Below are 23,309 nucleotides of genomic sequence, written 5' to 3'. Positions count from 1 at the left end.
CCTCTTCATTTCTTATAGGCTGCACTGCATGTTTGTTGGTTAGGCTGGGGGTCACACCCAGGTAAGGTTTGGGGCTTCATGACAGGTGAGACTGGCAATCTTGGGCACAGGACTGGGATCTCATGGCTTCTTTCTCCATCCTTAGCTTTGCCTGCTTAGTGCTTGGACTGTCTGAGAGTGAAAACCCAGAGAAAGACACCTGGCAACTGAGTTACTGACAATGCAGCCACTGGTGAGTAGGGAAGCCTCTTTCTGCTGAAATAACACCCTGGGGCCGTCAGATGGGCGAATTTTATTGGCTTAAACGTTCACTTGCAGGTGGGAAATCCTCAGGGATCGGTGCTCCAGTGAAATTTCCCCAGGACTCTAGGATGGTTATAATGATTCAAAAACTCAATAACTAGTAACATAATAGCACACTGGTTTATCCCAGCCTCCATTAAACTTGTATATTTACAGAAAAGAAGAAAGAAGTTTGCTTTCTCTAACTCAGTCCATATCCTTATTGGGACATAATCCACCCATTGAGCATAGTGTTGGCTCTAAAGATCCTTTCACAAAGGGTTGTGGTTGAAGAGCTGAGCAAGGAGGAGAACACTGTGGTCTGATCAGGAGGTGCTTTCCACGAGTCCAGTGTTTCAGGTGCTGGGTGAGGGCTGTGGAGTGTTGAAGGGAGCACAGGAGAAGTTGAGGCCAGAAAGGGCATGAGGAATCATTCATATTTTTCCAATTTTAAAGTTTCAAGAGAATATATTTGCACTTCTGGAAACTTCTTAAAAAGATTACTAAATTTTCATTATCAAAATATGTTCACATATTTTACCTTTTTGTAATTAACCTTTTTCATATTTGATAACTACACTTAGTGTATAGGGAGTATTAACTCCGTAATTGTGGCTATATATTCAGGAGAAGGGCGTATAGTAGAGTAAATTTTAAGATCTTGCAGAAACTTTTTAAAAACTACATAAAGCAAAACCATTCAAGAGGCTTCTGTTCTTCTTTAGCAGAGGGACAAGACAGGAGACAGGTAATAACTGGTGTCGAAGGTCCAGAGAAAATTAGGAGTCCTCCTAACACAGGAATGGTCAGGCTAGGACTGCCCTTCAGTACAGCTGTCTCAGAGGTTCCTGGCTTGTGCTGCTGAACCTTCTGTTCTGACCTTACACCTTATTATGAACAACTGAGACTGCAGATTTGAGCAATACTGCACTGTGTATACCAAGTTCTCTATGAAACGTGTTCATTTCTGAAGAATGCTAGACATGGTTTCAAGGTTCTTGGATATTTTAATGACTAATGGCCTGTATTTAATACATGTTTACTTAGGAAGAACTTCATACATTAGTTCATTGGGTCTTTCAATACTCCCAACAGGTCATTAAAGGTTCATCTGTGGGAACAGTGTCATGGTTTAAAAGTGGCAAGTCATGGTTATTGTTTGCCTTTTACTGAGTCTGTAAAGTTACTTGAAGTTAATCAGAAAAGTGAATTTTAGTTATGAATTTTCAGGTGCCAGTTTATAATCATATGTCTGATATAATTACCAGTTTTTATTTTAGACTTTATGTGTTTATTTTAATAAGTAGGCTCTACACCCAACCTGGGACCTGAGCTCATGACCCAGAGATCAAGAGTTGCAAGCTCTACTGAATGAGCCAGCCAGGTGCCCCCATAATTACCAGTTGCTTAAAAAAAAAAAAAAAAAAAAAAAAAATCGAGGCTGTGTAATATCACACTTTGTGTGATATTCCTTTATAGTAAAGTTTTATTAATTCATTACTATATCTGTGTAATGTATCTGAAAGGCAGATGCCAGTTCTGCACCAAGAATGAACGACAGGGGCCCTAGACTTAGTTTGATCTCTCTACACACCCAGCTCCTCCACCCTCTTCTTCCTCAGTGCTGTCATCGCAACCCTCCTGCTCTGGACGCCGGTAGGGAATGCTCTAAAACAGAATATCCGTGATGTTTTAGGAATCAGTGACATTTGAAGATGTAGCTATAGACTTCACCAAGGAAGAGTGGGCCCTGCTGGACATATCCCAGCGAAAGCTGTTCAGGGATGTCATGCTGGAAAATATACGTCATCTCGTCTCCCTGGGTGAGTCTGCCAGCGCATACACTTCCATAGATGGGTGGGTAGGAAGGTAGTTGGTCGGGCAGCAAGTCACTGGAACAGCTTCTGCACACCCGTGTATCCCGCGTATCCACTCCACTCTCTACCCTGAATCTTTCATAGACCTTACTTCAAAGGAAGTCGTTTCTTTATATTTTACTACATCTGGTTTGTCACACCACTAGAATATACTTTTGACCACAGTTTAATGTCTTTGTTACTACTCAGTCTCTACCAACCAGAGCAGAACTGGGAATTCAGTATTTCTGAATGCATAAACAAACTATTTAAACATTTTCTAAATAATTACTCTGCCGTAGTCATTATTTCAAGGATTGAAACTAGACCAATGACAAAAATAGAACTTTGATTTCTCTTGTTGAGCTTATTTGGTGTCTGTTTGAAAGTAATAATCCAACCCACTGTGGAGACATTTAATTTCTCCATTTCTGAAAAGACTGAGGATTCTGCATTCTGTCTTTAAATTCGGGCACGGACATCACCATCCAGACGTCTTCACTATTTTCGACACATACTTGGATTTGTGTTTTTTTCCATTCAAGTTCTTGTTGTGTTCTCCTTATTCTTCCTCAGTTGCCTGTCCTGGACTTAATGAGGATTAGCCTTGGGGAAGGAGAGGACTTTTAGTAGTACAGAATTCAAAATCCACGTACCTTTTTTCAATGAACAGGATATCAGCATTGCAAATCAGATTTGATTTTCCAGTTGGAGCAAGGACAAGAGCTGTGGAGTGAAGAAACTGGATTTCTTCAAGGCCAGAGCCCAGGTGAGCTGCAGCGACCTGTGCTTCCGTATGAGGAGGTGCCTACTCACTGTATGTTATTGGAAATACCAACTGAAGATTTTGTCAAGTGAGTGATTTTCTAAAATGTGGAGAACAACACTGGGGCAAAATTCTTCAAATGTTGTCATTATTCCTTGCATTTGTCAATCACAATTCGTGTTTCCTCTTGCCGGTGTTTCTTTTGGCTTTGGGGAAAGCATATTCATATACTTAAATGAAGTTAAACTTTCACACAGTAACTCCTACTCTAATATTCCCCTTTGAAGGTTTCTCTTCTCTTTCCCTACCCAATCTGCCTTCATTAGAATATTTTCATAATTCAATCCTGAAAATCTTTGTGAATTAGTTAGTATTCCTAGAGTATTCCTTCATTTGACATATTTGCCCCATCAAAGTGCCAGTTTTTGAAAGATACTCACATGGGTCTTGGTGCTTTTCAACATTTTCATTACCCTAATGTCACTCTATTTGTTTTGTTTTGTTTTCAATTATTTCAGGCAGGGGAAGTGCCTTTAAAGAACAAGAAATGATAGCCACACAACATATCAGCAGGAAGGACACATCTGCAATCGTGCCAGTGGTAAGTTTCATGAGTAGTAACCCTGGTCATCCCAATGAAAGACCTAGAAATGGATGTTAATAATTGAGCACAATAGCCTAATTCATATTAAGTTGGGATTAAACTTTTTTTTTGAGCAAAAAGTTTTTACTAGTTTGAATTTAGTGAAGAAATTAATCTGAACCCCCAAACCATAACCTGAGATCGTAAAAAAAAAAAAAAAAGACAACTGTATAAACACTGATTGTATGCCCAGCCTTTGAAACATAATCTGTAAGCTCTGTAGTTGGGATGCTACAAAAGAAAAAATCTTTATGTAGGCAGGGGAGGAACAAACACATCATGTGTATGCAAGTAACACTGGCAAGATTTTAACTGGAGACTATCACTGAGTGGTTAATTGAGGATTTCTGTGTAGAAAAGTGAATGTATGGATATGTGGGCCAACTTTAACAACCTTCCATCTCTTTCCCCAAAACAGGCATCTCATACTCCAGAGGATCCCTTTGAATATAAAGATTTGGAAGAAGATTTCACTCATGGCTTCATGTTGACTCAGCATTTGTTAACTCACACAGAAAAGACACCCTGTATCAGTAAACAGTGTCCAAAATCCCTTAGTGACCAGTCATACCTTAATCAACATAAGCAAATTCACACCAGAGGTAAATCATGTGAGTGCCACCTGTGTGGAAAAGCCTTTAGTAATTGCTCAAGCCTTAGGAGACATGAGATGACTCACACTGGAGAGAAACCATACGAATGCCATATCTGTGGGAATGCCTTTATTCAAAGCTCAGACCTTAGAAAACACAATCTAACTCACACTGGAGAGAAACCATATGAATGTCATCTATGTGGGAAAGCCTTCAGTCAGTCCTCCAACCTCAGACAGCATGAGAGAACACACACTGGAGAGCAGCCATATGAATGTCACCTGTGCGGGAAAGCCTTCAGTAAGTGTTCTGCCCTTAGACGACATGAAAGAACTCACACTGGAGAAAAACCGTATGAATGTCATCTTTGTGGGAAATCCTTCAGTCAGTGTTCTGCTCTTAGACGACACGAGGGAACCCACAATGGGGAGAAAATTATGAATGCCTTCAGTAAATATTCTGACCTTAGATAACATCGTATTATAAATGTAATGAATGTGGGTGAGACTTCAACCATAGCGTTAACATTTAAACACACCTCTAGAGGACTTGCACATTGAAGAAACTGTCTGTAATCAATGTAGAAGATCCCTCATTCTTCCTCCTTTGACATACACCAGCTTAAATGGAAGAAATCCCTGTGTGTGACAACTGTGCAGCAAACCCATGAAGGATGTAAGAGAACTCACTCTGTAAATATAAGGGATGGCGAGGGGCGCCTGGGTGGCTCAGTGGGTTGGGGCCTCTGCCTTCGGCTCAGGTCATGATCCCAGGGTTCTGGGATCGAGCCCCGCATCGGGCTCTCTGCTGAGCAGGGAGCCTGCTTCCTCCTCTCTCTCTGCCTGCCTCTCTGTCTGCTTGTGATCTCTGTCAAATAAATAAATAAAATCTTTAAAAAAAAAAAAAATAAGGGATGGCGAGGTCTTAAGCAACAGCTGTCAACCTGAAACACACTATTGGGCCTGCACAAGGGAGCACCCCTAGCTCTGAGATCACTGAACGGCGTGCAGCCAGGCACCAGGTGTGGTGCACACAAGAAAACTCAGTGAAGTCTGAATAAACACTAACACAACATGTAAGAGGATGAATGCTCTTGAGGAATAACAACTAATTCATATTGCAGTGAGAAATGAGAGACCCTTTGTTCATAGAGAGGCATTTGGGGCACGTGTGAAGATTCGGACTGTGTACAGCACTCAGTGTCAGTGATCACTTATTTCTCAGCCAACATTAAGCTTCTTACCTGAGGAGATGGCAGTCAGGAAATCACAGTGGCGGGAACTTCAGGCAGACATACAATGTAACCAGTAATTCAGGATTTTGAGAAAAATAACTATTCATGGGGAAAATGTGGAATATAAATACAAAAAGGTAACGTTGATCTAAGCATATTGAATACAGAATTTTTTAAAAGGTAAAACTTTTTCAATACATTATTTCCTGTAAATATTTAATTAATAAACCCTGTTGCTGAAAAATCTGTTGTTGAGGTTCTGGTTTTCTCTATGCAGTTGTAAACACACGGGTTTGAGCCTACACTCCTTGGTATGTAGATTAGAGACTCAACAAGACAGTCTCCTCTTCCTCTAACAGCTCCTTCCACAGAGATCAGCTCCACTGTTCCAACTTCCCACCATCAGCTAGCTCCTTCTGCACCTGGTGGTGGCAAAGCAGGGACCTTCACCCCAACTGACAGTTTACTCATTGTGCTATGAGCCTGGTAGTAGAAGCACAAGCATAGTATCCCAGATACTAGTGTAAACCATGAGGCTGCTCCAGCCCTCCTATGCCCCTGGGAAACTCGGTCTTTCCAGACCAAGAATGTTCCTTAGAGTTTTTCCATGAAGCTTCTTTGACGGCAGGAGTTCATCCAGTGACCACATCTTAGATCTTACTCAAGTGAGTCCAGAATTATGTGCCTTCCTGTTCCCCTAACAGAGCCACTGCTATGTACCCCCACAATGGTCCTGCAAAGAAAACTCAAGAATGATAAAATCCCCTATCAGACATCACATTAAGCCCTTATAATTAACTTAATCTTCTCCAAACAAAATAAAAATTCTCACAAAGGCAGTCTCCCTGGCTTTGGTCCCAGGGCTCGGAAATGGATTGCCCTTCAACAAACCCCAATACTGGACCTAAACCACAAAGGGAGATGTTCTTTAGAGACAACCCAGCTGATCTGTTCTCTTCCCAAGCTGACACAGTCCCATAATCTTAGCCTGAGACCAATTAAATGAGCACATCTCTGGGTAGAACTGATACATCATTAAAAAAATACATATCCACAAGTGTTTCTACTGTGTAGCCAGGGTGAGTCAAAGTCATAGGTGAGGACAATGAGCAATCAATATCCAGCATCTTGGCACCTTTGCTGGAGAGGCAGGGTCCATGATCAGGTGGGGACACGGAGGTGTGAACAAGGGTTGAAGGGAACAAAAGAGGGATCAGAAGTTCAGACTCAGGGGGCGCCTGGGTGGCTCAGTGGGTTAAGCCTCTGCCTTCGGCTCAGGTCATGATCTCAGGGTCCTGGGATTGAGCCCCGCATCGGGCTCTCTGCTCAGCAGGGAGCCTGCTTCCCCCACCTCTCTCTACCTGCTGCTCTGCCTACTTGTGATCGATCTCTCTCTCAGTCAAATAAATAAATAAATAAATAAAATCTTTTTAAAAATTCAGACCCTGGAGACAAACATGGGTTGTAATTTCCACCATTACAGCCAATTAGATCTCGTTACTGAAACTTTCTGACTCATTTCCTCAATTCTAAAATGTAAATACGCTTAGTCCCTACATCTTAAGAGTTGCTGTGAAAACTTAAAAAAAAAAAACAAAAACGGTGTTGTGAAAACTAATGAGTTGGTACTGCATACACCAAGTTGTTATTACACATAACAGGTACTTTGTTTTTGCAAACATTTTACAAATTAACTTGAAATGTGAATATACCACTCTGCCTTATTATATTTGATCTACTTACAACAATATGTAATTTATCTCTATGCTATAGTTGTTTTTAAGTGTAATCCTGGGGCTTAACTAAATTTTGAGAACTATCTAGTGGCTCAGCCAGGACTCACATACCCTTTGCCCCAGTATGTCTCCAACAAGGGAGGAACTGGTCCTGGGGCCTGTTGGGGGTGGGGCCTGTGCTAGTATTGGGACCCCTAAGATCGATGCACACACACCCTTCTCAGAGGAGGCCATGTCATAGCAGGTTTTATCTTCACTGACCTAGGGCTGTAAGTGCATTGAGCAGTTGTACTAAGATCAAGGGACTTCATGGCAGATAAAAAAAATTTAGAGGACTACGAGGTGACAGACCCACACAACTAGCTTTGTTTGAGTGACACACTGAGCTTGCTGTAAAGGGAAGTCCCACACAAGCTCACTCCTTCCAGAGGCAACAGTGTGGGGCCCCCATCCAGAAGGGGAGGATGGAAAGGGAGTTCCTGGGGAAAAGGGGTCTTCACCGTCCAGATGGAAGTGTTAGTCACAGATGGGGAGTCTCTGGGTCAGAACTACGGGGGAGGGTGGTGGCTAGCAGCAGCTTAGAGACTTGCACAGTCCACAGTTTACCTTTATGGCTAGCAGATAATGGGTACGATGCCACAGTATGCACAAAATGTAAGCTCTGTATGGTTAAAAATATGCTAATTTCAGCTGTTTAAAACAATTCAGTGTAAAAATGTGAGTTTGGCACTGGTGGACTTAAAGCTCATGGGCCTCGTCTGCTGTGAAGATGTAAAATCTTTGGATCATTTATAAAGTACTTGATAATTTCAACATATTTTTCTTCCTACTCACCAGTTATTTCTTTTGCCTGCTCAAATCCAATGTTGCAACCTTTTATTTTTCATTTTGGTTATACTTTTCAGCTCCAGGATTTCTATTTGATTCCATTTTATAATTTCTATCTCTTTACTGAAGCTCTCCATTTAGTGAAACATTGTTTTCTTCAGTTCTTTGAGCATCACTGAACTACTAAGTTTAAAGCCTTTGTCTAGGAAGTCCAAGGTCAGTGCTTCTCAGAGACCATGTCTGTTCAATTTTCTTTTCCTGTGCGTGGGGTGTGAAGAAGTGTTTCTTCTTTCTTTATATGGCTCAATTTTTTTTGTTGTTGTTGAGTACTGGATATCTTAAATATTATAATGTATCTCGAAATCAGATTCTCCTGCTTTCCCCGCATCTGTTGCTGCTGTTATGAGGGTTGTACTTGTTTAATGACTTTTCTCAACTTTTTGTAAGAACTCTGTGCAGGTGGCCCTGAAGTCTGTTCTTTTAGCTTAGTGATCCCCTTGTGATTTGAGAGAGAGCTCCTACAGTGCCTGGAGCCAGAGCAAGCCTCTGCAAGTCACTGCAGACTGGCCCCTGCTGGCACTCTGCTCCAAGGCTTAGGCAAGGAGTTAACTCCCTCTTGTCTTCACTTGCTGTTGCTCTAGTGCTGAAGGCGAACTCACATGGTGCTCTCCAGTGTTTTTATGTCCAGCCGTGGGCATCAGCATGGCCTTTTGGCTGCCCAGCACACAGCAGATTTTCAATGCCCTTCGTCCCTCGGTTATGTCCCAGCATCTTCCTTCTCAGGCTTTTTGGTCTGCCTGTCTGACTCTGGCCCCTCTGGTTGATCCCTTCCCCAGACAGAAGCTACTAGTTTATTTCACTGAAATGCTCTTGACAGTGCCACCCAGGGGGCCCTTCAGCCCCTAGAAAGTTCTGAGGAAGTTGAAACAAAGGAAAGCTCCCGTCTGTCTGTCTTAGAGTTCCCAAAGAGGTCAGAACACACAACCACAATTCTTTGAGAACCTTTGTGTTACGCTGCACCAGGAGTGTGGGCCCACAGAGCTGGGCAGTGTGTCATAGTAGGTGGGTAAGCTAAAACACCACAATGCTGTTTACTGAAATTAAGTAAAACATTTTTCTTCATTAAGTATTCCCCCAATTATCTAAATTATCAATAGCTCATTCTCAACTTACTTTTGTAATTTTTGTTTGCCTAGTTCAGTTGTTTCTCCTGTCATTTCAAGATTTTGACTTACTTATACTCTCTAAAAAAATCTTACTAAAAATAGGTAAATATGTTGTTGCATCCAAACAAATTCTGGACAATTTTTCCTGAAACATTCATTTTCATTTTATTACTAACTGAAGTGTAAGGACCTATTTTATATTTCTATATTTTAGCCAGAGGCTTCCATTGAGGTTAAACAATAACATTGTTTTTTAACCCTTAAACTGTCCCTGCTTCCCCTCCCCCAGGGGACCTACTTAAAAACAAATCCTGGAAGCCAGCCTCAGGTAACAAAACACAGATACAAGGGTGGGTCAGACCAGGTGGAGACATCCATCCGATCAGTGGGGGGTTGCATACTGTCTCCCTAGCTACCAAGGAGTATGGGCCCCCGCCCTTTGGGACCCTTTTTGGCGCCAATCCTAATCAAGGTGTAATATGCAGATTCTAATGTCTACTAAGGTAAATTGTAATTCAATTGGTCACCTAGCATCACTGTGGAGTTTCCTGTGTGTTTTACAATTTCATTGGCCATCTGTGCCTGGCCAGGCCCGACCAAATGGCCTTTGCCCTTAAAAGCTAGTCTGTGAAACAGAGAAGGGTCGCCCTCTCTCTGTAAGAGGTGTGGCCCTGGCCGGCCAGTTTAATTCTTGAAGTCTGGTGAGAAATAAAGCTTTGCTTGACCTTTGCTTTGTATCAGTCTCGCTCCTTTAATCACAGACCCGTTATCTGGGCCTAACATGAAGCACCCAACTGTTTTTTGAAACAATACCCATTATCATGTATAGCATATTTAAATACCCCTACCTTTATTTTCTAGACAAACTACAATGTAGAAAGAATTAGCATGCATTTCTCTGGGATAAGCTTTAATCTGTGGTCTGTAAGAATGGGAAATACTCTGCTGCTGGGGTTTTGGTTTTGATTTGTTTTTGTTTTACCAGGACAAAAATTTAGTATGACCCTAAACCTAGTCTATATTTTAGTTACCTTCATTTCTAAAACTAGAATACAAACTCCCAGATGGACTTTCCAGTTTTCTCCTCTCTGTTGTATTTCACTAACACCCAGCATCAGAACTCAATTCGAGACTTGGAGCTTTGGCAAAGCTGTTTTCCATACCACAAATATTCTTGTGGCTAATAGGTTTCAAACACTGCTCACATGTCACTCCTTCATAATGATGAGGGACCAGGAGGCTGGCTGAGGACAAAGCAAAAGCTGGCACCTTGCACCCCCTCTCCACCCGCTCCCCTCCCCTCAGTAATATATGTGACATTCCTCAGGTACCCCTGACTGCCATAAACGAGAAACAAATAGTTAACTTGCAGAGATCACGATCCTGCAAGACAGGAATCTCCCAACTATCTTGATGTTAATGGCTTGCCAAAAGACAACATTGATCAAGCCTCCGGTATCCCAGCACCTTATAGGCCCTCTTTAGCATATGAAAGCTCCGTTGAAACCTCCCTTTCCCTCACCTTCCCCCAACCGCAGAGTAGGTAACCCCACATCCCTCACAACCCGGGGCAGCAGCTCTTCCTGCCCACGGGTCCTGCCCCCGTGCTTTAATAAACCACCATTTTGCACCAAAGATGTCTCAAGAATTCTTTCTTGGTCATCGGCTCTGGACCTCACCCCACCGAACCTCACCTAGGTTCTAGAACTTCATCATATGGCGCCCAACGTGGGGCTGTGAGTCTACATTTGGACTCTGAGCTTCGGTGCAAAATTGGTGAGTACTTTCTCTCTCCTTTTCCTTTACTCTCATTTCAGGGGTTTTTCAAGGAGTATGGTCTTATTGCAACACTTGCATGTCAATTGCTCAGGCTGTAATCCTCTAGCCCGGGGCTGCTCTACGGGGAGGAGAGCATCTGCCTTTTGGCTTTAAGTTAGTACCCTGGCCGGAATGGCAATAAGACCCAGAAACTTGATACCCTCTCTGTATTCCTGTTCTTTTATAAAGTTGTCTCTCTTGGGCACAGGACAGCCACCTAAGTCACCAGGATGGCTGCCAATCTTAAGACTCCTGTGTGAGGTTCCCTCCTGATTGATCTAATGTGATCCCCTCCACATCCCTGGTCTAGCCACTTCTGGCCGCAGGACCTCCACTGGGAGCAGGCCAAAACCAGTACCCAATTGAATTAAAATGCAACCAGGGACCGTTTCCTGGGGAAGTTGGTTGTAAGGGACACATGTGTTGGAATGTCGCATAGACCATGATGGATTTCAGTCTTTACTGTTTCTTGTCAGTGTCTTCTACAGACTACTTAAAGCTACAAAACTGGGTAATTTCCCCTTGTAAAAACCTTCCTAGTATTTCTATGAGTTAAAATGGCAAAACAGTATGCAGTTTTCAGTACAGACGATGGCATGGCATGGCACAGTATTTTGGTCCATTCACCAGGCACCCATCAGCAGCCTAGGATGTGATGGGGAAGAGGAGGGATGCAGCACCCCTCCTGGGCCTTTTATGGCAGGAATGCCTTCCCAGGGAAGGCAGGATGGTGATCAATAGCGATATCTTGAGGGACGTCTCTGGTCGCCTTTGACACATGGGAACCTCTGACATATCCTGCGTGGGACACCACCCAGGAGTCAGGGGGGATTTGGTAATGGACCTTCTTTATGTTTCTGGGAGCATGGCCTCAGTAGGCTTCTTCAGTTCCCAAGGACTCTACTTTGGGGTGTCTTTTAACCCACTGGAAATAATTTGCACTGCAAAACTTGGAAAAGGACTGAGCTCCTGTAACACTGCATGGCCTCAGTGGGATCTATCAGTTAGATCGCCTCTGCAGGAAACAGGGCAAATGGACCTAGGATACCTTCATTGCTCATACCTAGGCCTTCACTGCTCTGCACCAGGACCCCGAACTAAGGGGCTTTTGCAGAATGTGTTTGCCCAAATGAGTCAGCTAGTAAACTTAATCTTGACATACTGGATGATAATTATGTTAGTAGGACTTCAGATAAACCCAGGTTGCTGGGCCATCCCTAAGCAAAGGGTACTCTCTGACTTTATCTCTCTCTGTTTCTCCTAATAGATGTGGGGGCTTCTCCTTTACTCATTTCCCGTGTTAACAGCTATAACTGAAGCCAACTGGGGTTAGTCTTAACTCGAGACAGAGACCGTAAGGAATATTCCCAAGCAGCTGCCGAAACTCCCTTTGTTTCGGAGAAATTTCCCTGTCTTCTCTGGCCCGACTTGGACTGCTTAACCCCTCCCCCACTGCTGGTGGGAAAGCATGGCGTCTGCTCCACTGTTGGGGCTTATGAGCTCTAAAACTGGGAATCCCTCTTCTGCCTCCTGGCAGCACTTTATTTCCTCTGTTTCCCCCTTCTCGTGTTTCTGCACCAATGTGCGTGCAGCCTGCATGACTAGCCTCTAGATCATGCACCACGGCTCCTTCTTTCCTCACTGTCAAGGAGCAAGAAGAGCACCCCCTGGACCTAACACCCCCCACTCCAGATCTTCCCACCCGTGTCTCAGGTAAACATTCAAAATGGAGTGGGCCCAGGTGGAACGTAAATCAGTTTGGAACTAAGTTAAGTTTGTTGGTTTAATTAAGATAGACATGTCTTTGAAGTTAGAGCAGTAAATGTGAAGCTTTTATTCTATCAAAGTTTACTGAAGGTCAAATAAGCTCGCGTTATTTGTTAAAATTTGTTAGCAAAGAAATGACTAAACTGATGGTTAATTGTCTGTCTCAAATTTTTAATGGGTAATTGCTGAAGTAGCTTTCAAAGTCTTTGGTAACCTGAAACTTTAAAGTTTTGTTTGGATGACAAATGGAATTAATTATGGATATCTAGGTCTTAACCAAACAGGATAAAATGCTAAGTCATTAATTACTGGATGTAGGCTTGTGCTTTTGACTTCTTACTGCAAAGAAACAAAGAGTATTTAAATCTGTTGGTAAACATGTTTTGTGATTAACTGATTGATAAATTTGCCATCTAAAGAATTCTGTTTTAACAGTTCACAATTGGTTAATAACTGATTAAGGTGTTTCTAAGAGTAAAAAATGCTAAGTGTAACTAAGACTGATGGAAAATAAGGGAAACAACTCTGTGGAAAAGTAGATGATATGTAAGAAAGATTTAAGGAATGGAAATGCATTTTATTAAAAAGGTAAATTTGTCCTAAATAAGATGGTTGTTTGGAAGGAAATGACTTGGGACAAAACCTGAATGCAAAGGAAAGTTGTAGAAGGTTTGTGAAGGGAAATCTTCAGAAAAGGAATTTTAGCTATGGTCAGGATGGACTAAGATTGAAATGAATGGGTTTTAAAGGTACATTGGTGTAAGACTGAAATTCTCTCTCTTCAAAAGGACAAAGTTTTCTTAGATTAATTGATCTGCTGTTAAGAAAATGAAAATGGTTTTCTCTTTGCCTGCCCAGAAAACCCAGCTTCTATGTTTTGTCTTATCAGGTGTTTAACATCCCTAATTATATTTAGGCATGTGCTTTAAAACTTTATAAGATTTTAGCAAATGTTGACAAGACTTAAGTTGTAAATCTGTTTAACTCAGGCTTTTCCTTGGTATGCTAAGTTACTCATGAAGTACTGCTAAACCAATGATAAACCTTGGGTCACATTTGGGAAAATGCTATAACTATTCTAGAGATTCTATGCATTTCCTAAAGTTTTAATGTTTTGAGAGATCATCGCTTGATATTGTAATTATGGAAATGCTATGTGTCACAGAAATAACCTGATTTCCTTGCCAGCTAAAGTGTAAACTCTCCTCTCATCAGCTCTAACCATATCCATTCTGAGTTTTTCTCATTTATAATTAATTCTCTTGTAAAATGAGTTTTATCTTCAAGGAGATTCATATAAAGGACTCTCAGGACAAATACAGATATTTGATATACTTGAAAATCCTAAAACTGAAATGGGTAAGAATTTCCAAAACTAACTAAAGCTGCATTCACCAGATTTAGTAACATGAGACTAAATGAACTAAAAGATTATAGCGTTGTGTCTCTTAATGTTTTGTCTTGTTTTAGACATTGCTGTTTCTCTAATGTTTGCTCTTCCAGACTAAGGAAACTTTTTTCTTAAAATGACTGTGACTTACAGAAATGTAAAATTATTTATTTGCAAACAAATCAAGGCATTCAACTTTTCTATCTGAACCCTCTGAAACCAAAAGGTCTCAATAAGTATTCTTTCTTCCTTGGCAATCAGTCACATTTGCATAACTTCAATAAGAATCTGTTCTTGTAACAGGACAGCATTAGAAACATGGGTTATTTTACCAAGGCTTTGACTGGATTGTCATATCTGAAAAGACTCAGATATGACCAGACAGCTTAAAGGAACTAAGGTTGACTTTTTGAAACCTGGAGCCATAAAGCCCCTTGGAACTGTTGGCCTGATACCTTGCTTACAGAGTTCCCAGCAGCCTCACCAGGTGAGTAAAGAATGTCACTCCCTGGCAGGATACTTTGGGAACCTCAGAAGAGGCATTTGCCCAAATCGACAGGTATTGTAGGCATGTCTGATGGCAAGTACCTATGGCTTGGCTTCTGGCCAGGAGAGGCTACTAAAAGTTCAACCTAGAGATTCCTTATAAGAAGTTCCAGCAAAGCAGATTGTAAAAGATCTATATGATCACACTCACTGTTCTTGCTGAGCTTATGTAAATAATTAGGCCAAGTTTGTTAAAACTGGACTTGTTTCTCAAATAAATTAGTCCTGATTTGGCTATCTCTAGATATGAGGGTTATTTTAGAGGAAAAAAAAATGTTCAGTAACACACCTGTATAGATGTTAAATTCTAGATTTGATTGTCTTTTTTTTTTTTAAAGATTTTATTTATTTATTTGATAGAGATCACAAGTAGGCAGAGAAGCGGGCAGAAAGGAGGAGGGGGAGGCAGAGAAGGAGGGGGAAGCAGGCTCCCTGCAGAGAGCCCGATGCGGGGCTCGATCCCAGGACCCTGGGATCATGACCTAAGCCGAAGGCAGAGGCTTCAACCCACTGAGCCACCCAGGCGCCCCGACTTGATTGTCTTTAAATGTTTGTTTACCTAAGCTAAACAATTTGAGGTAAACTTCAGAGAATTTGCACAATAGCTTCTTTAGTCGATCTTATTATTTTGTGGAGATATTAGCAGAACCCCATGGCACATGATTAAACAACTAGAAAATGGGACTGATTCCCCTACAATTGTATAACTTAACTATCACCTGGTGTGTGGCTGGGATAATAAAATCGCCTGAAAGCCAGCATACCGCACTCCATGGGATTAATTATAGATGACCCCACTTTTCTTTATGATTGGATTGGATGATGCATAGGGAACTCCCCTTAGCGCTTGACAAGTTTTCTCCCACTTGCCAGTGATCCTTTGTAATTAGGATATTGTTAAGGCTGGACCACTCAAAGGGCTTCTTAATGGTTTCATCCCTTAGTCATATTTATCCTAGAAGCCACCTCTGTTGAGGTACAATCGCAAACAAATGTTTTAGCCAAGCATAGAACAGCCCTCCGCATAAAAAGAGCCTCAAAGCTCACTATGGGACTGTCTCTGACTGTAAGGACTTCACATCAGGTCCAGATTTGTCTTAGAAACCAAAGGCCACCAATGGATGATGGAGGCCGACTTATTAAATACTAGGCTACACTTTCAGATATGCCAGGAATAATACTTAAAACTTGTCAAACTTTAATCCTAGTCACCTGTATGACCATTGTACTTCTCTATAGAGCAAAACTGTTCAGAGGTTATTGATCTTGCTTACTCTAGTTGGCCAGATGTAAGATGCTCCTATTAAAAATACAAACGACAATTGGTTTACTGATGACAATACTTTTCATAGAAAGAATAAGAAAAGCTAGGTATGCCATAGTGCTCACTAGCACTTTGCAATTGCCAAAGCCTAGAAATAAATAACACTGACTCCAAATATGCCTTCCTGGTACTACAAGCCCATGGAGCTATTTGGAAGGAAAGGGGATTGCTGTCAAGCTATAACTCCCCAATCAAATATGGGCCTAAGTTACAAAACCCTCCTTATCGCTATACTAAGGATGGCATATATCAAATCTGGGATATGTCATTTGTGGCTCACACCCACTATTGGACAGCTCAGTCAAAAGGCAGTTTAATGCCGGGAATAAAGAAATCATACATATGATACTTGGGCAAATAACATGACATCTAGGATGGCTGTCATTAGAAATATGTTCCCAAATAATAGGACTCCAGGCTACTGACTGGTTTGCTACTGATTGGGCAAGCCGACCTGGCATTAGATGGTCAGCTCCAAACAGAACCCACTGGATATGTGGAACTAACCTGTGGCCCTGCCTTCCTCCAGGGTGGATATGTCACTGTACCTTAGGATTTGCCTGGATTCATGGGCACATTACTAAAACCATCACCACTCTAGCTAATCTCCCCAATTTAAAGCAAAGATGGACACGATCTGTTTTTAAATGGTATGATCACTTAACATCCATTTTTGTTCCATCTGTGGGACTAGAGGATGTCATTTGGCATGTAAAAGCCATTAATAAATATACTACAAAGGCACTCAATGATTCACTAAATAGCATCTCCTTACTTAATACAGAAATCTCACAGATAACACAAGGCAGTCCTACAAAATAGGATGGCCTTAGATGTCCTGACAGCAGCACAGGGTGGCACATGCGCAATTATCAAAACAGAATGTTGTGTATACATCCTAGACTATCACAAAAATGTCTCAGGACTAATAAAAGATATGAATAACCAGATTAAGGCTCTATAAGATCCTTCTCTCTCAGTGATTGGTTAAGTTCCTGGTTTGAAGGAGGACTATGGCCAACAATTAAAAATCTCCTTTTCGGGCTTCTCATTCTTATCTCTTTATTAATCTCAATATGTTGCTTTGTTCAGTGTTTCTCTACTTGGTGCCAAGACTCCATTGCTGCAATGACTTCACAGCGACAGATGATCCTGACCACGCACAGAGACACTTTTTCACTGTCAGCGCTGGATTCAGCAGCCTCCGCCTTTCGTTAACTCCCCTATACGTTCCTCAACTGATCAATGTTGACCCGAGTAGGTAGGGACAGCTCGAAACGCCCCTATTCAGCAGAAAGAAGTTACAGAAGAGGAGACCTTCCACCTCAACTACCTTAAAGATTTAAGGGTCAAAATTGTTCAGGGGGGAATAATGAGGGAGCAGGAGGCTGGCTGAGGACAAAGCAAAAGCTGGCACCTTGCACCCCCTCTCCACCCGCTCCCCTCCCCTCGGTAATATATGTGACATTCCTCAGGTACCCCTGACTGCCATAAACGAGAAACAAATAGTTAACTTGCAGAGATCACAATCCTGCAAGACAGGAATCTCCCAACTATCTTGATGTTAATGGCTTGCCAAAAGACAACATTGATCAAGCCTCCGGTATCCCAGCACCTTGTAGGCCCTCTTTAGCATATGAAAGCTCCGTTGAAACCTCCCTTTCCCTCACCTTCATAACCTGCAATCCCTCACAACCCGGGGCAGCAGCTCTTCCTGCCCACAGGTCCTGTCCTCGTGCTTTAATAAACCACCATTTTGCACCAAAGATGTCTCAAGAATTCTTTCTTGGTCATCAGCTCTGGACCTCACCCCACCGAACCCTCACCTAGGTTCTAGAACTTCATCAATAAAACCTGTCTTAATTCTTTCAGCCCAAGGTCCTGTCCTGAGACCTTTCACAATACTTGGTTTTCATATTTCTGTTACAGGTTTAATTTCACCACATCACTTCTCTAGAGAATTCTGGTTGAGTTTTCATTTTTTTCAATAAAAACTGTACATGAGGGGCGCCTGGGTGGCTCAGTGGGTTAAAGCCTCTGCCTTCGGCTCGGGTCATGATTCCAGGTCCTGGGATCGAGCCCTGCATTGGGCTCTCTGCTCAGCAGAGAGCCTGCTTCCTCCTCTCTCTCTGCCTGCCTTTCTGCCTACTTGTGATCTCTGTCAAATAAATAAATAAAATCTTAAAAAAACAAACAAACAAAAACCCCTCTATACATGAAATGTACCAGGCATTGGTCTCAGAGCTCAGGATGCAGTGATAAACAACAGAATTACCCTTGACCGCAGAGACTGGTGGGTGCTGTATCTAGATCTTATCTTGAGAAGCAGCAGTACGAAGCAGTAGTTATAGGAGCACACTCTGGAGCTAGACTACACTGAAGACTATCCCTATCACTGAGGAAATGTGTGACTTTGAGCAACTCATTTTTACCATTTGTTAATTGTGGGTAATATTTCATAGGTTTTTTTGTGAGAATGTGTTAAATCATGTACTGCATTTACAAACAAGGCTGGGATATAAGAACTCAATATTTGATATTTTAAAAAATCAAGATGTTTCCTTGGAAAGTTTTATTAAATATTTCCACAGTGCTCAAAATACCAAACTACAGTGATTAGTTGCAAAGAAATTTATAGTACCATAATGTGTTGCTTTATTACCTATGTAACTTATGATACATTTTTATATATGTATTAAAACATGCATTTGATAAATGCCACTAATTTGACTGATGTCATTAATTCACATGGGAAGTGCTGTGACTGCATTAGAATTGATGCCCAATGGGTATTCTCATATGTTTGTAAGTCTTTAGAAAAGACCTGAGAATATGCATCTCCTCACTGATTTGACACACAAAAAATGTGTACCTGTCACCTGTGCAATATTTAAGAAGACTATCCAACTTAAACACACAGAAAAATTTTGCACACAAATTATGACTTGAGCAAAGCACAGATCTTCCATAATCATGGGGGCAGGAGATAGACAGGGTAGATAATAGCTTCTACCCTTTTATACACCTGACAGAATTGTTCCATGGTCATGGCTTGGCCAGATACACTTATATCAAAATCATCTTTCAACAATTTATTAATATCTTAAGCTAGATCATGTCCAGTTTCATCTTCCATATAAGTCAATAAATAATTCATCTATTTTACGATTGTTTATATGAACTTAACTTATAATCTAACATTTGTTCACAAGCAGTGACTTCTACTGTACAATGGAAAAAGCATGTATTCATATATTCTTAATAGTATTTAGCTCTAATATGATTTCCTAATCAGAAATCTCATTTGAATTTTGCTACACATAACATGCAAATCTTTTGTGATCACTAACTCTATTAGCTATATCGATATTATGACTTGTAAGGCCAACTATATTTATAAGTATTCCTAGAGTTGGGCCTCCAATAATACTATGAGGCATACTTTTTCCCCCCAAAATAGCAACATCTGATAGCTCTTACAAAACAGTCTGGGACTTTTATGGCTTTATGAAAAGGCATCAAATCTTCATGGTGCTAAGCTCTGTTTACATTCTTACAAACTTTGGCAATTTTCTCTTAGTTCAATGTATTTGTGCTAAAACTGTATGGAAACAAATACAAATAAAAACACTCCAAAGATTCTTTGGAGTGAAGAAGCCAAAACGAGTTTTTGAAAATGCTGAGCCAAGATGTGACAGAGAAATTTAAAGTCTGAATACTGCCCCTCCTCAGAAAAGCTATTTTTATTTTTTTTATTTTTTTAAATTTGACAGGGAGAGAGAGAGAGAGAGAGAGAGATCACAAGTAGGTAGAGAGGCCGGCAGAGCAGGAGGGGGAAGCAGGTTCCCCACAGAGCAGAGAGCCCAATGCGGGGCTTGATCCCAGGACACTTCAGATCACGACCTGAGCTGAAGGCAGAGGCTTAACCCACTGAGCCACTCAGGCGCCCCAGAAAAGCTATTTTTAGAGGGTAGACATATAAACTCGACCATACAAAATCCAAATATATATATCATATGTAATACACAATTACATATCAGTCTGTATTATTTACTCATCTGTGTCAAAATGCTTCTAAATAAAAAAAAAGTATGACTGGTACACACTGTCAATTATGAGTAGTTAATAGTAGAAATAATCAAACATGTATGTGTTAGAAAATTATAATGTGTTTTTAATAAACTTTTAAATTTGGAACAGATTTTATTCAGATTAAATTTAAAGAAAATTTGGGAAAATACAGATATTTGCCATAATCCTGAGACCCAGTTTCCCCTCTTATTTCATCTTGCCATGTTTGATGTAATTTATAAATTAATATGTCATTAACTAATTCCATACTTTGGTCAGATTTCTGTGGGTTTATTGTCACTGTGCAGATTCCCATCCGGTATACCACATTTATTCATGTCTCCTTAGGCTCCTCTCGGCTATGACATTTTCTCAGATTTTCTTGTTTTGATGATTATGAGTCTTTAGAATTACCATAAAGGTATATTTGATTTTTTCCCCCATGATTAAAACGACTGTGGTCTTTTGGTTTTGAGAGGAAGATAACAGAGATAAATCACCATTTTCATGACTTTATAGCAAGGCTACATGCTCTCAAGATGACTTAGTGTTTGTCACATTTCTCCGCTGACTTTACTTGTGTACCACTCTCCGTACTGCTCATTGTCTTTGAAAGAACATCACTGTAGACAGCCCACATTTAAGAAGTGCAAAATTATGTTCCATCTTAAGATGATGATTATCTAAATCAATTATCTGGGGTCTTTTCCATATAAGTAATATCTGTTCTTTCCCATTCATGCATTCACATCAATATCAATCCGTGTATGTTTATTTTATACCTTGAATTAGAATTCAACTCTTCTTTATTTTGTTGTGTTCCAACTGTGGCATGAGGAGCTCTTTTATTTGGCTTGTGTTTTCCTTTGACATAATCCCATCCATATTTTATGTTTTGTTTTATTTTGTAACTTCCTTTTTGGAAACTCAACATTCTCCATGGTTGTCAAATATTTCCCGCCCAGTCCTAGTATCAGCCATTTCTGCAAGGAGCCCTGGTTCATCTTATTGGAGAATAGGATTAAAAACCCAGGTTCTAGAGCTAAATGTGCTCACTGCTACTGGGGTTTGCTTCTTGACCGTGCTGACACTGTAAGAAAGTATAAGTGTGTGTGCTTATTCCAATCTTTGTGTATACACCTAACCATAGATACAGCTTATGAAAACAGTATCTATACTAAGCTAAACACTAGTTCATAGTGATGTATCCAACATGGATTATTTTAACTTTCTTTCCTTGCTTATCTCTAAAATTTCCCACTCTAACAGTGAGATACCTGGCTCCTGCTATCTGCCATCCTTTTTTATTAATTGTTAAATTCCAGTTCACATGTATAATGGTTTCAGAATTGCTAACTAGTACCTCCCTGAAGAAGAACCTTATCAAATAAAGTATACTGTTTATGTAACAATTCCTTTTGATCTTAGCCTTACAATCCCAGTCATTCCAAGTTACTTAGGTCAGCCCTTTTTTTCCTCCACCTATAGTTTTTCTTTGTTTCATACTTTTTAATGATATTATTCTATAACATTATTTCATCTTGGGATTCATCTACCTCCCAAGTAATTATTTTCAAATTTAATTCATTAATATTTACTATTTTTGCTGTAAAAACTGTACAGCAGGAGGAGGGGCAAGGTGGCAGAGGAGTAGGAGACCCTATTTCAATCAGTCCCCTGAATTGAGCTGAATATCTACCAGAGCACTCTGAACACCCACGAAATCAGCCTGAGATGTAAGATTATACATTCTGGATCTCTTCAGGGGCAGAGGACATCAGTGGAGAGGTACAGAGGAGATGGGAGTGTGCAGATTGATACTGGAGAATAAATAGGAGGAAGAAGCTACCAGAAGTGACCCACTGGAAAGCAATACCCCAATGTGAAAGTGCCTTGTGCTTGGGGACCAACATTGGCTTGGAGATTGATTAATAGCACTCAAAAAGAACAAAGGGACTTAAGGGACAATTGCTGGGATTGGGCACGGACCTAAACCCATGGTCCCAGGATGGCCACAGCTGGAGCCCGCCCGCACCTTAAGAGAGTCATGCACAGGCTGCAGTCGGCGGTCCCTGGGTCCAAGGCCACCAAGGCTACCTCCGCTGCCTGCCCTTCCACCAAGGCTGAGTGCACCCAGTGTGGGCATGGGCTCTAGACAGTGGTCCTGGAAACACCAGCCACTGGGACCAGGCTAGTCCATACCATTATTGTTTGTGGTTTTGGTGGCACGGGGGTACGGAGACAAGTGGGAGCCTCGGGCGACCACTGAGACAGTGGCTGGGGGTGCAACCACCTGTGGGAGGTTGCGGTGTTCAATCAAATTTGCAAAGGGGGAGTCTGTGTGTTCTGGACCATTCAGAGGGGAGCAGACTGTGGTTTCCCTCTGAGGCAGAGCGCTGGGTGTGTAGTTACCCTGCTCTGATGCTCCAAAAAAGCGCAAAATGCCACCAAAGAACAAAACCTCCAGAGAACAAAAGCCTGAAAAACCAGTTTCCACAGAGCCCAGTCCCTTGATGGGGGGGGCAGAGCAACTCAGCCCAAGCAAGACTGACTGAAAAACAACAAGGCAGGCCCCTCCCCCAAGAGACAAGACAAAAGAACAAGAGGACAGCAACCACAGGGTCCCTGTAAAACTCTAAAACCCCAACATCAGGGGAAAACAATATATTAAGCTCTGGGTATTGCCCCCTCCCCCCAACAGCCTGTATATTTTGTCAATACAACTTTTCTTTCTCTTTTTTTTTCTCATGATTCTTGTTCTTTTCAACCTAATTACTATGTCAACTAGATGTTTAATACAACATATTCCATAGTAACCTTTCAACTTGAACTTCTTTCATACATATACCTTTGTTCCTTGTTCTTTTATAGATAGATAGATATAGATACAAGCTTCTAGGTAGTTCTTTTTCCCTATTCAATACTACCCCTATGTATATATACACCAGTTTTAATTTCCCTGTATCTCTGAAAAGTCAAGTCCTTTATCAAAAATAATAAGATACACCCAGGAATAACTGAAATAACCTTCCTCACCCACATCGAGGGTTTATAACCACCTTCCCATCTTATTCTTTTGTCAGTGTTTCTGTGTGTTTGTTTTTCTACTTTATAAATCTTATTCTTGGGGTTCATTTTGGCTTTTTTTTTTTCTTTTGTTGGTCTTTTTGTTTATTTTTGGTTTTGTACTTTATAAATCTTACTTTTGGGGCTCATTTCGGCAGGGTTTTTTCCTTGTTTTTCTTTTTCTCTCCTTTTTTTCCTTTTTCTTTCTTTTTGGTGGTGACTT

General features: G+C 41.1%; 1 protein-coding gene across 2 annotated transcripts in view; it reads left to right on the top strand.

Moving 5' to 3' along the window:
• Window positions 1-5,613, top strand: part of LOC308339261 (uncharacterized protein) — a 30,579-nt gene extending 24,966 nt beyond the window's left edge. The window contains exons 4-8 of one of the 2 annotated variants that reach the window (XM_080797744.1): window positions 146-232; window positions 1,979-2,105; window positions 2,812-2,907; window positions 3,423-3,505; window positions 3,966-5,613. In XM_080797744.1, the coding sequence (XP_080653870.1) occupies window positions 221-232; window positions 1,979-2,105; window positions 2,812-2,907; window positions 3,423-3,505; window positions 3,966-4,613 (966 nt within the window). In that variant the 5' untranslated portion in view covers window positions 146-220 and the 3' untranslated portion in view covers window positions 4,614-5,613. Of the gene's footprint in view, window positions 1-145; window positions 233-1,978; window positions 2,106-2,811; window positions 2,993-3,422; window positions 3,506-3,965 lie in introns of those variants that run through there. The other variant, XM_080797745.1, reaches the window with a different exon arrangement.
• The last annotated feature ends 17,696 nt before the right edge of the window (window positions 5,614-23,309 follow it).

The sequence above is a fragment of the Martes martes genome, assembly GCF_963455335.1.
Source record: "Martes martes genome assembly, chromosome: 2".
NCBI classification, from domain to species: domain Eukaryota; kingdom Metazoa; phylum Chordata; class Mammalia; order Carnivora; family Mustelidae; genus Martes; species Martes martes.
This window is presented reverse-complemented; position numbering and strand designations above follow the sequence as displayed.